At 44.2% G+C, this 14,635-nt stretch overlaps 1 protein-coding gene across 7 annotated transcripts in view; it reads right to left on the bottom strand.

Annotated features, from left to right (window-relative positions):
- LOC125715479 (AT-rich interactive domain-containing protein 4B-like) overlaps positions 1–14,635 on the bottom strand; it is a 57,576-nt gene that overhangs the window by 33,101 nt on the left and 9,840 nt on the right. For all 7 annotated transcript variants that reach the window (XR_007384081.1, XM_048987025.1, XM_048987023.1 and 4 more), the window contains exon 3: positions 871–981. Coding sequence is in view for 6 of the 7 variants with exons in the window: in XM_048987025.1 (XP_048842982.1) it covers positions 871–981 (111 nt within the window). In the remaining variant the exon portion in view is untranslated. The remainder of the gene's footprint in view (positions 1–870; positions 982–14,635) is intronic.

Below are 14,635 nucleotides of genomic sequence, written 5' to 3'. Positions count from 1 at the left end.
GAATATATAGAAAGGTCTATATAGAAAATGACAAAGCAATTGTACAGTGTACACTACACAGAGGCAGACATTTCAGGTCCAGAAAGCAAAAATCCAGACCAGGATTTTGTTTCAACCGACCAGTTGAGTCCTCTGTGACTGTGACTCTTTATGCTCAACTGGTCGGTTGAAACAAAATCCTGGTTTGGATTTTTACTTTCTGGATCTGAAATGTCCACCTCTGACACTACAGTACTGTTTGTTTAGAAACTGATAATAGACTTTTTCTGTTATTATTCAGACTAGCAGAAAAGTTAAGGTTATGGGGACCTAAGTATTGTTCACAAAGTTTGAAATTTGCAGGGATCTTCCACCCCAAACCCTCGCTAATGTGAACGGGTTACTGTAATTTATAAAACAATTATATGCAAGCTATTAATCCAACTTAAAAGTAAGGAACCATTAAACGGACAACCTGTGCAAGTCCCTGCTGTAGCATGGTGGCTAATTTAAATAAAAGGTATTAATAAACACATAAATAAATTAACATGCAGCCCCATCCTGGATTATTCCCTGCTTTATACCCATAGGTTCCGGGAAAGGCTTCGGACCCCCTGAATCCTGCATAAGTGGGTACAGAACATGGATGGATGGATGGATGGATGGATGGAAAATCAAGTAATTACCAAGTAATGGGCAATGAAAAATTACAAGCTACCCAACTCCTAACTCCCTACTATTAACCACTGATCAGAGTTAATAGACAGCCTTCAAAAGCCCTTTGGTGCTGAAAGTGAGCCTGTACTGTGTCATGTATCCCCGCCCACTCCAAAGCCATGTGACGAGCATGTCAGGAGACTGGTGGGCGGGGTTCATGCCCTGGGGTCTTACCTTTGCTTTGACCAGCCGCTTGGCGGTTTTGATCTTCGCCTCGCAGAAAGCCCCCCGGTACTTGGCGCTCACGTCCGTGCCCACTGTCAGGTAAGGAGGCTCCTCCAGGGTCTGAAGGAAGAGTGGGTGGGCATACGACCAGGTCAGAATGAAACACATGCGCACACACACACACTATGGCTAAAGTGCACTGAGGGGCCCCATCGAGAGGAATGAGCTCCACCTTGACATCTCTCCTTGGCCCCTGGAAACATGTGACCAGCTAACCTGTCAGGGTAAACATTACCATCATAAATCGGTGTCCAGGCAAAGCTGATCTAAGCTGAACCGGCAGTGAGACCGGGACTCAAAGCCCATGAATATGAGGCGTGCCATTTCCCAGAGGCCCATCTGGAAAGACAGTTAAGTCTTAGCTAAGGCTAAGACTGACCCCCTAGTGCGCAAGCCAGTCCGCAGGGACCCCCAGACGGTCCACATTTCTGCTCCTTCCCAGCTCCCGGCCAAACGGCTGGTATAGGTGTTTTGGGAGCTGGACGGAAGCAAAAATGTGGGCCGTCTGGGGATTCCCGAGAACTGGGATAAGAACCACTGCTGAAGCGCAGGAGATGGACCATCTGGCACTCTTCATTTTTCCAGCTTATATGCTGGAAGGCTGATGCAGTAAGACCTCTCCTCTCTTCCAGAGAATTGATTCAGTACGTTATTAAAGAGGACATCATGTGGGGAAGGTATTTCACCCTTAAATCAGTGAAGCCCTTTACCCAAACTGGAAGCCATTTTGAACCAAACACATCTGCATCCATCGTTTCCAGTCTGTAAAGTACTGAAGTACAAAGTATTCTCAGGCATCACAGATTGTTATTTGGTTAACGAGAGCTCTACAAGAAAGAGGCAGCTGAAGGTCAAAAATGCACAGAAGCAGAGCTTAACCCCACAGTAACGCGAGTCAAAACCAGTTGTACTTCTGAAGACAAATATCTTAAAACCGAAGAGAACAAGCAGAAATTTGCCAGCTAGCCAACAGCAAAGCTGGGGTTTCCAATCTGGGGGGGCCGCGGCCACCGGGGGGTCAGTGGAGTTGTTGCAGCGGGTCTGCATTTCTTGCACGCAATTGTGGCAGAATCGTTTGATTCACACAACACAAAAAAGTTAAGAGGCAATTTTTAGTTATTCATGTGAGTAGAAGGTGGCCAACTCTGGTCTATGGTGTATTGGGGGGGTCGTTGGTTCAAAAAAGATCGCTAGAGAAATGAACCTGAATTATAACTTTGAAAGAGAACAGCATGATGGTTCACTGAACAGAAGGTAGCTCCTCAGCTCCAGAGCTGGGAGCTGGGAGCATGTGTGTGTGTATTAGGGTTATATTACATTGTGAAGACCGAAAGTCCTACACAATGTAATAAAAACCTGTTTTTTACAATGTGGAGACCATTTTTCAGGTCCTCACAGAGATCTGTAAATGAAATAAAAAAATGTAAAATGCTAAAAGTCTCGTATTCTGTTTGGTCATGTTGGGATTAGAGTTTTACCCATAGAAATGAACTGAGAGTCCCCACAAAGATATAATTACAAGTGTGTGTGTGTGTGTGTGTAGATCTGATGTTATCCCCATGCAAGTAAAGCATATGGAAGGGGGCGCTGAAGACCCTGCCCATGTTCTTACGTCATGAGCGTTACAGCCTGGCATCCCATCCAGGGTGTGTACCGCCTCATCCCCTTAGCTTCCTGGCATAGCCTCCAGGTTAATAACTGCGGCCCTGGACTATAAGTTTGGAAGCTGGATGGATGTAACATTAAATATTAAAGCTTCAGTTTACTTATCTGGCGAAAAGGCAGTTATTTGTTTTTAAACTCACTCCGGGAAACACTTCTTAATCAAATCAAGTTGCGAAAGCCTTCTGGCTCTTTGAAATACCCGGGACCGCTGCCTGTACTGGGACCGCTATTATCCTCTGGCCAAGACGGCATTTGACTTATGTACTCCAAAAAAGCGTGACGTCCTGCATATTTAAAAATGAAGTGTCTTTTTTTTTAATCCAGGCTTTAAATCTGGGCATCAATCAATGCGTACTTGAATTAATCAGTGTTTGGTTGTGTTTGGCTTGTAATCCTTAGTTTGTTGGGCCAGGGAGCACAGTATAGGTCATGGAATTATATAGGACTCTCTGGCCAGCTATTAAGTAGCGTAGACGCCAACTAATACTCTAGTCTCCCTAAGTACCTGTAGCATCAAGGATTGCTGGGAAATTGAGGCCTGGAAATGAATAACAACTTGAAGACCCTCAATTAATAACGACCAGGGACACAATTCCCAGAAACACCCGCTAGCAACTTATATAGTTGGACCGTCCAGCTGCATGGTCCCAACTATGTATGTTGCTAACATTGTAAGCAACTATGCTTTACGGAAACGTACACCTGGTTGGTCTTCTGAAATTACACATTCATCAACGTGATTATTAGAAAGAACGGTAACGTAAACTGAAAATACCTCAGATGTTGCTGGGTTAAGACTTTCAGCAGAGCAAAAGGCCCAAGCTTTGGAAAAAACAAATTGCAGTTATTTGTACTACCAACTACTATTGCAGTAATCCATCCATCAATAGTTTATCTGGGTAATGCTTACAGAAGGTCTGGAGCCTATTGCAGACAGGACAGGACACAAGATTGGGGACCTCTCTGAATGGGACACCTGTTCAAAGAGTACACACATGCACACAATAGTGCACTATGGGTAATTTAGAGACACCAATTAACCTAAATCACACATCACTGAGGAAGCACATGCAACGTGGGGAGAAATGGTGACCTCCAAACACACAACACAGGTCACTCAAGCCCCTTCCCTGAAGGTACAAGACCACCAAGCCAACCCAAAAGCAAAAAACAGAACAAACTTAATATTATTAAGTGCAGTTATCTGCTGAAACAAATTCACCGGACTGACGGATAACCGCTACGGACAGCTGACCTGCCGTCAGACACACTGCTGCCTTCCCAGAAGAATCCCCTCCAGATGTCATCACCTCAGGCGACCGCAGCGCAAGGGTTACAGCCCAATTCTACAGTCCACACCTCGCTCTGGGGCTGTCAGACCTCTGACCGGGTCAGGGGCATTCATTACCGTAACATCATCACCGCCCTAATCTCATCGGGGGGAGCCCAGGAGAGTCACGGGTCTGCCTAACGAGACATCTGCGAGTCACTTTCCCCTAAATAATGACATGTGACCACAGGAAACAGGGTGAACTCCGGCCTCTCTCTCTCGTGCCTGGAAGGAGCGGTGTGCCATCTGCCTAAATGGGATACCTCATGCGGGTCAGCAGCCTCCTTAGGTCTGACACACCCCAGCTATAGCAAGTGTGAAAGAATGAGGAGTAAATATGATTTATTAATTACCATTTGTTTTCTGGAGGTTTTTGTGATATTTTCATTATATATTCCAAATGGAAGCTGCTGAGAGGCACCACGGTTCAGGGTGTAACTCTGCTGCCTCCCCCCCTCCAAGTTAGGGGTCCAAGAGTCACTAGGATAATTAGGCTAACTGGTATCTCTAAGGGATCTGTTCTGAGCTTGTGTGCGCCCATCAATGAACTGGTATCCTGTCCATGGTGTACCCACACTGTGGGCCTGGTACTTCCTGGGTTTGGCTCTAGGGCTTCACTGAGAGAGGCAGTATGATGGTGAGTGGATGGATGGATGGACGGATGGATGGATGGACGGACAAACATCCAGGATAAGACAAAAGATGGAGAAATCACTACTGCTGATAACAGCAGCCATCATTATGTAAAAAGTTATGCATGATTTTGTTATAAATGCTGAAAAAAAACAATGTAAAAAGCACAGAACTTTGTAGAGATTAAGCCGCTCTATAGCACGACGCTCAGAAATACACCGACGAACATTCCCCAATCAAGGTTTCCCTCCATTTAACACCTCTGCCTGTGTATTGACAAGATGCCGAAAGATCATGCGTGAGTCGGTGGAAGGCAGAGAGCTGGTACTCGACTGGGGCGATTTCGCGTCGGCTGCCCGGTGCCAAACGAGGCCCCGGCTGGCCTTGATTGGACTAATTGCCTTGTGATAAACAGGGCCAGCTGGGTGGATCTGAGAGATGAGTGTAGGGCCTACAGCTGCCAAGCTCTCTCTTTGTATATAACATTGGACGGTACTGCTTTGCTTTGTGAATTAAGCCTTCTTTGTTTGGTCAGTCTGTTCAGTAAACTTTCCACAGGGAACCGCTACTAGTCTCTCAGAACCAGAACCAGAGCTGCTTCCTGCACAACCAAGCCCTGTAGACACTTACACTGTCCCCTGCTCCCGGCAGCAATGCAAACCTCGCATATATACCCCAGTATCTGCAGCATAAATCTATTACAGCAGTGTGTACATGATGTACTTGTATTCCGGCCTGCATCTTATTCATCCTGTCCCATTTCCATTTGTAAATACATCCATTCGCATTCTGCACACTCCGTGTACTGCATGTAAAGACCTGTCTGCATTGCGCATCGTGTATCCTATGGGAGGGATGTCCACGTTACCGTGCCTGCAAGTGCCAAACACACCAAAACAAACCTCTGCGTATGAGCGACTGATTCTGATTAAAGCGGTTCATCATTAACTCACTTTTTCTTGTACTTAAAAGAGGTCTGAAGCCTGTTTTAACTCATTACCGTGCCCCAGTTTCGCTCCCCCCCCCCACCAACTGGCACCTGTTAAATTCGCAAATGTTCAGAGGGTTAGGATACTGTGTCTATGATCAGGAGGGCGCTGGTTCAAATCTCAGGGTCGGCGGAGTGATTTCACTGTTGAGCCCATGAGCTTCAAAATGTCAAAAGCATAAAAATAAAAAAGATCAGATATGACAGAAATAGATTACAAGAGAACAGACAGGAAATAGGAAAATCTCAGCAAAAGCAAATAATGGCACAATGACATGAAACCCAATCAAGACTGTTATCATATTCCCGAAATATTCCCAATCTGCCAGGCAATGCACAAAAGTTGACTAACCAAGAGCTACTGGGAAAAGCACCTTCCTGAGCAGGCACTGCTTAATTACATCATAGGGTAAATAACCAATTAAAACAGGGGGCGGAGCTGGAGCCAGAGCCACCATCCAGACACACAGCAGTGGGCCGAAGCAGCGTGCAGCCAGGCCTTATAGAGGGAGGGGGCCCCACCCAGGGCATGCAGCCCAAACAGCTCTCATTTAAAGCTGCCGGGAGAGATGCCCAAGAAAACCTCTGCCATCAGTGGGCTCAAAATGCCTGTTAATAACGCCATTCCTCAATTTACTCTAAAAATAAATACTTCCTTAAACTCTAAAACTTTAAAATTTTTTATATTGAACCTTGAGGACAAAAACCTGACATTGTCACGGTGACTAGTATTCTTTTGTAAATTACACGATTGGCTACCTGGGGGACTGTGTTGCTTAAAGGGACAGAGACCTGCATCTGTGTCCAGAAGGTTGTGGGTTCAAATCCCATGGCTGGCAGGGTAGTCAAATCACTACTGGGCCCTTAATCAAAGCCTACCACCTCTGGTGATGTTCTCTTATCCTACACTACATAGCTCAAAGGTGCCTGCTGAATTAAAAAAATAAAATAAAAATAAATTGATATTTCTGTAGTTCAACCTGTCTGGATAAATATGAGCCATGTCTCACCGTTAGAAACTGCCAGTCCTGTGGGAAGTGATTTCTATAATCAGCAGATGTCAAATATCTTTCCTGTTGTTCTTCTTCAAAATGAAATCTGGCTTGTTAGTTAATAAGCAGCGTGTCATGGTGACCAAGGGGATCAAAGTAGATGTCCATTCTGAGTAGAACAGCTACCTCATATAAATATGCACTGTGTGTGTGTGTGTGTGTGTGTGTGTGTGTGCAAACATGTATGTACACACACACACACACACACACACACACAGTGCATATTTATATTATAATCTGTTACATGGCACAAAGGCAACTTGGATACATACCAAATCCCCAGAAGAGGGTCTTCACCCGGCTACTTGCCCCATCCATCCACTTGCAGAAGCTACAGGCACAAGCACAGGCTGCCAACCAAACGCCAGACCCAGTCACACATGCACGTTTGGTCCCTGTTTCAGGACCTTGGGGGCAAGAACATGCAGTCATGGCAGAGACTCAAACCCCTGTCCCAGAGGTGTGAGGTGAGAGTACTAACCACCGCACCACCAAGACACTCCTGTTACTTACTCTTAGGGTGAATATAACTCGAGACCCATCTGTTCCAAAAATACAAGTACTAGCCGAATATCACTTTATGTTCCCTGATTGCTCTTAATGTTGCTCGCTATCTGCTCATTGAACTGTAATCTTTTTAAGTTCTGGCTTTCTTCGGAAGATGACATATAACTCTTGTTTCAATCCTGCTCACACTTGTATCTGGGCGATCATTAGAAGCTCAGCCTACCTACACTATATCTGTTTGACTCCTTGACGTCACTTTCGACAAAAATTACAAAAATAAAATGTAAATTAAATTAAATTAAATAACATTGGTAAGGTACATTTATCGTCTTGCTGATCAATCTGGCACCGAAAAAAAATCACACACCAAACAGAGAATGTAAACGGACGACGCCGGCGAAACGTTTCCCATCTGAAACAAGGCACGGGTGAACCGATTTCTGTAGAACTGCATCATTCGCTTATAATGATCGCGGTTATTTCTCACCAACTGCGTAATTATAGGAACTGTTCATTCTCCCATATGCACACTTAGGATAAATGAGCCGCCGGATAACAGCTGCGCGGCAGTAAATGACAAAAAGATCATTTTAATACTTACTAAACAAAACATGCGCTCATCCCATCATTATAAACATGACGAGTAACACAAGACACCATTAACGTCGAGCTGACTCCGCCTTAATATTCTTACCAGAGCCGAACATAAGCAGGCAATTTAAAATGAAGGGGAAAACATCGACATTAAAATATATTCCAGACATACATAACATATATTACGACACTTCAATAAGTATGGCACAAACAAATACATTTTATAAATTCTGGATTAACAGCGGCTTAGTTAAGATCACTGCCTCATAACCTGAAGGCTGCAGTTTCAATGACGGATCCGGCTTTAGCGACCTTAACCTGGGTCACATCTGGGCTTTGGTGTTTACGATGGAAAGAAATACTCAAACAATTTACCACTCCTCCCAAAAGCTTCGCGCTTTTAATCTTAAAACCCAGATCCTTCCCGCTATTACATAAATACGTAGGCCTAACTAACCTACACGTTTCGGACAGAAAGCAGAGACGTTCGGCGAGCACTAATGCACAGTGAAACTTGCTTCCCCCAACATCCAAGTCCTCCTTTCCTTTAGGGACACTGGCCCAAGCTGCCAATCAGCCCGGCGCTCACATCGGGGTTCGCCGGCAGGAGGCAGATTTACATTTATTAACATGTAATCTGGGACAGCACGATACAGAGAGAAGCAGCTTTCGTTGCCACTCGAAACGCGCTTCTAATTCCTCCTAAAGTCCAGACACGTTCGAGTCTATTCTGCAATCATGAGAGACGTGTGGAGAGGACTTCCACGCCTTCTCATTTAACGCGTATCAATGAAATGAAGACGCTTTCTGTGTACTTTGTCTACTGTAATTCATTTTAATAAATCGTTTTCATGACCAAGTACGTTCCCTTGACGCATTTAGTTCTTTTCAGTTGTGCACAATAGCAAATAAGCCGCTGGATATTTCTGGAAATTCTTTTTTTTCTTCCAGAATGACTGTTCCAATTATATTTGTATGGGTTTCATTTCATTTTATCAGAAGGGAGGCTCAGCAAGGCGCCTCGCCGGCTGACGTCCCCAGGGTAGCGGGTTTGAGTCGGTCCTCTCCGCTATGCGTGTGCAGCGTCTGGTTACGGCAAACGGGAGACCCACTTACCACCATAAAGTTCAGAGTCACATCTCTGGTGACGATTCATATACAGCTATGGGAGTAAAGGTACCTAACCACGAATTTCCAGCATAGACTAGTGAAAGTAAACATTAACCTGACTACTGCTGGGTCTTTAACAGCAGTTCAGGAAATCAAAACTATAAACGACCTCTCCCTCAGTTGTCTATGACTGCATTGGATGATCAGAGTAAATGCAGAGAGCATTGCGTTCACTGTGATCCTGAATGAGCAGTGGGTGTATACAGCCAAAACTGTTATTCATTTACTTGAAATTCCAGGAAAAATTGATAACATGTCAAAGCATAAAAAAGACTATTCACCAGTAAAGCTTGGTGAATGTGACCTTTCAAGTTTGACGATCATCTGGAATTTTAACAATTTTTCAAAGGCTGATTGACCTCACACTGGCCATAATAATAATAATCCACACATGAATGCACATTCATACGCTACGGCCAATTTCGACATGGCAATTTACGTAATTGCACGTCTCCGGACTGCAAGAGCCAACCAGAGTTACCTGGAGAACACCTAGGGAGAACATGCAAGCTCCACACACACGCATTTGAACCCCCTGTAAAAGAGGGAACAGGGTTAGATTAATAGATTAATAATAAATGGGCAGTGTTACATTTATCACATACAATAACATTAAAGGACTGACCTAGAAAACAATATTTTTACGTGACAAGTAGTTAGAAATTTGATGGATTTTGAGACACTAATTCTGTCCATTTTCTGTACCCAATTGTCCTATTCAAGGTCATGGGCGTCTGGATTCTTCCCCAGAAGCTATGGGTGCAAGGTGCAGAATAACCCAGGATGGGGTGCCAACCTATAATGCCAATTCACCTTGGTGTGTTTTTTGGATTGAGGGAGAAACCGGAGTAGCTGGGGGAGAAACCGGAGTAGCTGGAGGAAACCCCACAATGACAACATGCAAACTCCACACACACAGAGCCATAACACAGACTTTTGACCCCTGGTCCCAGAGGTGTGAGGCAACAGTGCTAGCCACTGCGCCACCAAGCCGCCCCAACACTATTGGAACAGATGAATTTTCCCCACTACTAAATTCTAATCTCAGTACTGATGCTGCATGTTCTTCGTCTTAATGGCCAAGCATAAGGATCAGTGACAGGAAGCCTCAGTAACTGATCACTGTCGACAGCTGGCCTATTACAACTGGCAGGCGTCTAAAGGATAAACAACGCTTACATTTGAAAGGCCAAAATATCTGTGTATGGGTCTCCAGGAGTGCCTAATTGTGCTTGGGTGGGGTGCAATTTCCAGCTGTTTTTCCACAGGTGCTGGGAGACAGTTACTGGAGATAACGCTGGATATACTGGGCGCAGGACGCTGGCGTGTAGATGTCTGTTTGGGAGCTTGCTGGATTCACCGAGCAGGTGCCGAAGCCACACTGCAAACCGGACATGGTCACATGTGCTGGTTTTTTTGGATCAACTCCGTCTATGTACCATACGTACCCTGTCAACATGTACGAGGAGACCATCAGCACATGTCCAGAAATCAAGCACTGAACTCTGTCATGCAACGTCAGGGTCAGCTCACAAGCAAGGCTCCGCCCCATATTCTACACATGGAAAAGAAATGTTTACTGTCCAGGATGCACCAGTCAGGTCTGCTGGTCCTGAAAGAACCAGGTGTGATAAACATGCCAATTGTACACTGGTGAGGTAGGATGGAACAGAGGCTCAACCCAAATAGGAACTGGAAGGATCATATGGAGCTGAAAGTGGTCCAACAGTCCTGTCCCACTGCTTCTGGAGCGCATCCTGGAATGAAAACAGCACATTTGCCAAGACAGCGTTTCTCTCACCTTAGCTCCCCCAAAATATCAGAACTGCAGCAGTCTCAACATGTACGAACCCGACAGGAGAGCTACCATCAAAACAACCAAACAAACATGGCGATTAACTTATTCTTGCAGCATTATATTAAAAACAACCGATGATACAACGGATTAACCTGCGGCAAGAAACGCTGCGTTATAAAAAAAATCACTATACGACTGCAACATTCATTCATTAAACGTGTCCATCTTACAATTCAGCTTCATGCTTCCAGCGATCTTTTAAAAGCGGACTATCCCCTAATTCGCTAGGTCTTGCAGTCCAAACGTTTTCAACCTCCGCTTTGAAGAAATGTGCGAGAACGGCTCTTTCCCCCTCGGAAACAGCAGACGGGCATACTAACGAAAGCGAAGCCGGATTTCATTACAGTCATCTTTACACCGTGTTAAAACCATGCCCGTATTTAATAATTTCCCACAGATGATTAAAGAATATCATAAATCTCTGAAACTGATGAAAAAGTAAGTTGTTCGTTATGAATGTGCCTCCCCGATGCACTATTTTAGTGGGATTTATTTATTTCTCATACTTTCTGTCTCCGCAGATTTGTTAGGAACTTCCGTGTCTTTCTTTTTTGTGACTTTTAGTTATTCTGTGTTTGCTTGCCTACTTTCAGCGATGTAAAAGACATGCTTTTTGCATTTTCTAAGCTTGCAATAAAAATTATATTTAAAAAATCTTTACACCGTGTTGGGTCCCGGACGGCCTTAACCTCTGGTGCTGTATATCTTCACCCGGAATCCCAGAAAAAGCAGCCTTATAGGAATCCTACCTGCTGACCGTGCACATCCGAGCGCATCAGATGAATAAAGCGCCGGGACGCGCGTTTCACCTCAATTATCTGTGCCAAAAGGTTTGCTTTCATATCCGTAGGAGAAACGTTCATATCAAACATTAGATAAATCATCCAGAAAGAAAGAGGTCACTGGAGGAGTAGTAATACAAGAGAAAAGTACGGATCAGGGAAAATAAATTCGTAAAAAGAAAAATACGTGCGTATACTGCAATACTACACACGCACATCATATATGCATACATAACTTAGTTTGGATGTCTGAAACGTGACCTATCTGTTCATTTCAGAGACTGGTCAAATGCCTGTCCTTATGATCCATAGCTTACGCTGTGATTGTCGGGCTGCCAAACATTACTCAGCAGGAGGTTGGATCCCGAGTAAATCAGCGGCACAGCAATGAATGGAAACCGCCGCGACGGACCGTTACCTCCACCGGCACGGAGCAGCGCAGGAACTGGCTCTCACTTAGCAGTGGTACCCAATCGGCTTTTATATAATGCGCTAAAATGCGACTCTGCAGGCCCAGCTATTAAAATAAGATCCAGTCTGTTTTTAAAGAGATGTGGTATCTTTAATAGGCAAAACTTTGAATGCGATAATTAGGTCTTTCCGTCGCGGATCCATTTTCAGTCGGTTCCTAAATCACAGGCTGGGTAAACCGTGAATCACGAGAGTAATCGGGACCGAGGCGTAATGCGGTTGGGGGGTGGGTCGGCAACACTGGCTTGCGAACAGGGCAGTGCTTAATTTATAAATGAGAAGGTGGCGGAACGGGCAGACTCAGGTCCCGGAACGCGTACAAAACTCGGCGCTGAAAACATATACTATGAATTTTCTAAGAATAAATCTAAACCAACAAAGAACGCGAATCCGGGCAGTAAATTAAAATCCGACACAAACTGAGCACCGCGACAGGGGAAAATCTGCGTGAACAAGACAAAAACCAAGACAAGCTCCCAATTTGTTTTTAATTTATCCAGCTCCTTCAGACGGAGCAGTTTCAAGATAAGCAGAAAAACAGCTAATTGAATATGATCTATTACTTGGGGAAGAAGTAAAAGCAATGAAGATTGGTTAGAAACACGGAAAATGGATTTTAAACGTGCTTAATTTTTTCCCATTCAAGTGTCCCGACAAAGTGAGCGTGTTCACATGACCTAAGGGAAGAGAGACGCCTCTGACCGGCAGAGCTCCGTGAGACTGGGGTCAGCAGACTGCCAAGTTCACCTTATTTCCACTACATCCACAGGTACCGGGGCGGAGATGCGCAGCGAAGCGATTACGGTACTGGGGGAAATTGCCTACTCTTATGCCGCCGCCATCCCCCCCCCGGAAGGCCTCCGTTAAACAGAAGTCCTGTGTTTAATTTAAAAACTGGGCGACACAAACATCAGGAAAAAAAGTATTGATCATCCAGGTCTGGAGTAACCGACTTTAATCATTTTTTTATTTGCAGAACAGGTGTTTCCAAAAAGTTTCAACTAAAAACAACTTCAACTGATCCTGTCCAGGTTATAGTTATGGATACAGCAGGAGGTAGGCCTAGACTTACTGCTTATGCCTCCTTGTAACATGGTAGGCCACCTTCAGACATTAATTCACTACAAGATACACACACAGTTCAATGAAAATGGACCAATTGGGGTGGGCTAAAAAAAAAAAGTGCTTCGCGTGAATCAGTGTCAGTCAGCTTTATTCACCATGTACGCAGCATTAGTCTTGGCGTGTTCGGTCCTAATGAACACGAACGAGACGTGACACCAGCGACAGCGAAGGCTTCACACACACACCCGAATACAGCGCTAACAACAGGAAGTCTCCCACACCTGCCAGGCAGCATCTTTCCACCTTTCATAGTGACATGTAAGTCTACCGTCTACATCACTTAGAGGAAGGCAGGGGGACCACGTTCAGAGTAAATGCCGTGCGGTGAAAGGTGCAGAACATCAGTGTGAGGCTCTGTCACACTCAGATCCCACCACACCTTACTCCTGAAGGGCCAATGAGATCCAAGGCTCTCCTAGGTCATGTGACACTATTCTGAACCACATTTATATGGGTGATGTAATCTCAGACACGGACAGAATTTCATTCGAATTGAAATGTGTGGAGCACATGGATACAGTCCATTTATTTTAACATGCAATTCATTATGCTCTCGACAGCAGTCAAAATATTTTGATACACATCCACCTCGTCTGCAAGACATCCATGGCAAAGTGAACTAACCCTGGCCAGATCAGGCTTGAATTCCCATGTGTCGAGTAAAAACCAGACGCCAAATTACTCAGAAACCTTGAGATGTTGCTTCTTGAAAACTTAACAATAGCTCTTGAATGTAAAGTGTGTTATCAAAGCTATCCGGGAACAAAATCAATTCCTTAGTGACTACAAATCAGACAAATTCAGATACTGCATCCAACACAGCATCTGCAAGTGATGGAAAACACATTTTATGAAGTTCCCTGCAACATCAGAACTCTTTCAATTTGCATATCAAAAGATGACCATGCATACCTCAATTTGGATTCAAAATCAGAAAAGAAACAAACTAGTTTGACAAAATGTAAATAATATAAAATCACATGAGTTTAGGCCGATGCAACACTTCTTTAACTTTGTGCTGACCCATGACGTTGGACTGAAACAGCTTCCATCTTCTGGTAGGTTACATTTACAGCTAGGTGTTATAAACACTGCCAGTGCTCTAGTGAAATGGATCCAGTGAATTTTAAATTATTCAAGTTGAGAAGAAAACTGTAGGTCTTCTCACTTGGCAAAAATCCAAAAGTAATGTAAAACAAATTGATCTGCATTACAGCTGTACATTTTGACACTTCAATAAGCCAACTAAAAATAACTTCTCTGGTTTTGCCAATCATGAACTAATCTAAGAAAAAGTTTTGGTTTCCCTGGGGGGGGTGGGGGTGGACTTGAAACTAACCCCTGTAAAATGACCTCACTATGCTCTTTGAAAGATTCTCAAATGATTTATCTCAGACTGTTCTATAGTTTGCCAGTTATGAGAATTTTTATGAGCAGCCATTCTACAAAAATTCCAGAATCTGACAATAACACATACAAGGATTAATATAACACTCAGAAGCCTTCCAGTTAATTTCCTTTTTGCTCATCCGTCTCCTC

The sequence above is a fragment of the Brienomyrus brachyistius genome, chromosome 20 (genome assembly GCF_023856365.1).
Source record: "Brienomyrus brachyistius isolate T26 chromosome 20, BBRACH_0.4, whole genome shotgun sequence".
NCBI classification, from domain to species: domain Eukaryota; kingdom Metazoa; phylum Chordata; class Actinopteri; order Osteoglossiformes; family Mormyridae; genus Brienomyrus; species Brienomyrus brachyistius.
Note: the sequence above shows the minus strand (reverse complement) of the source record. Positions and strands in the feature narration are given on the sequence as shown.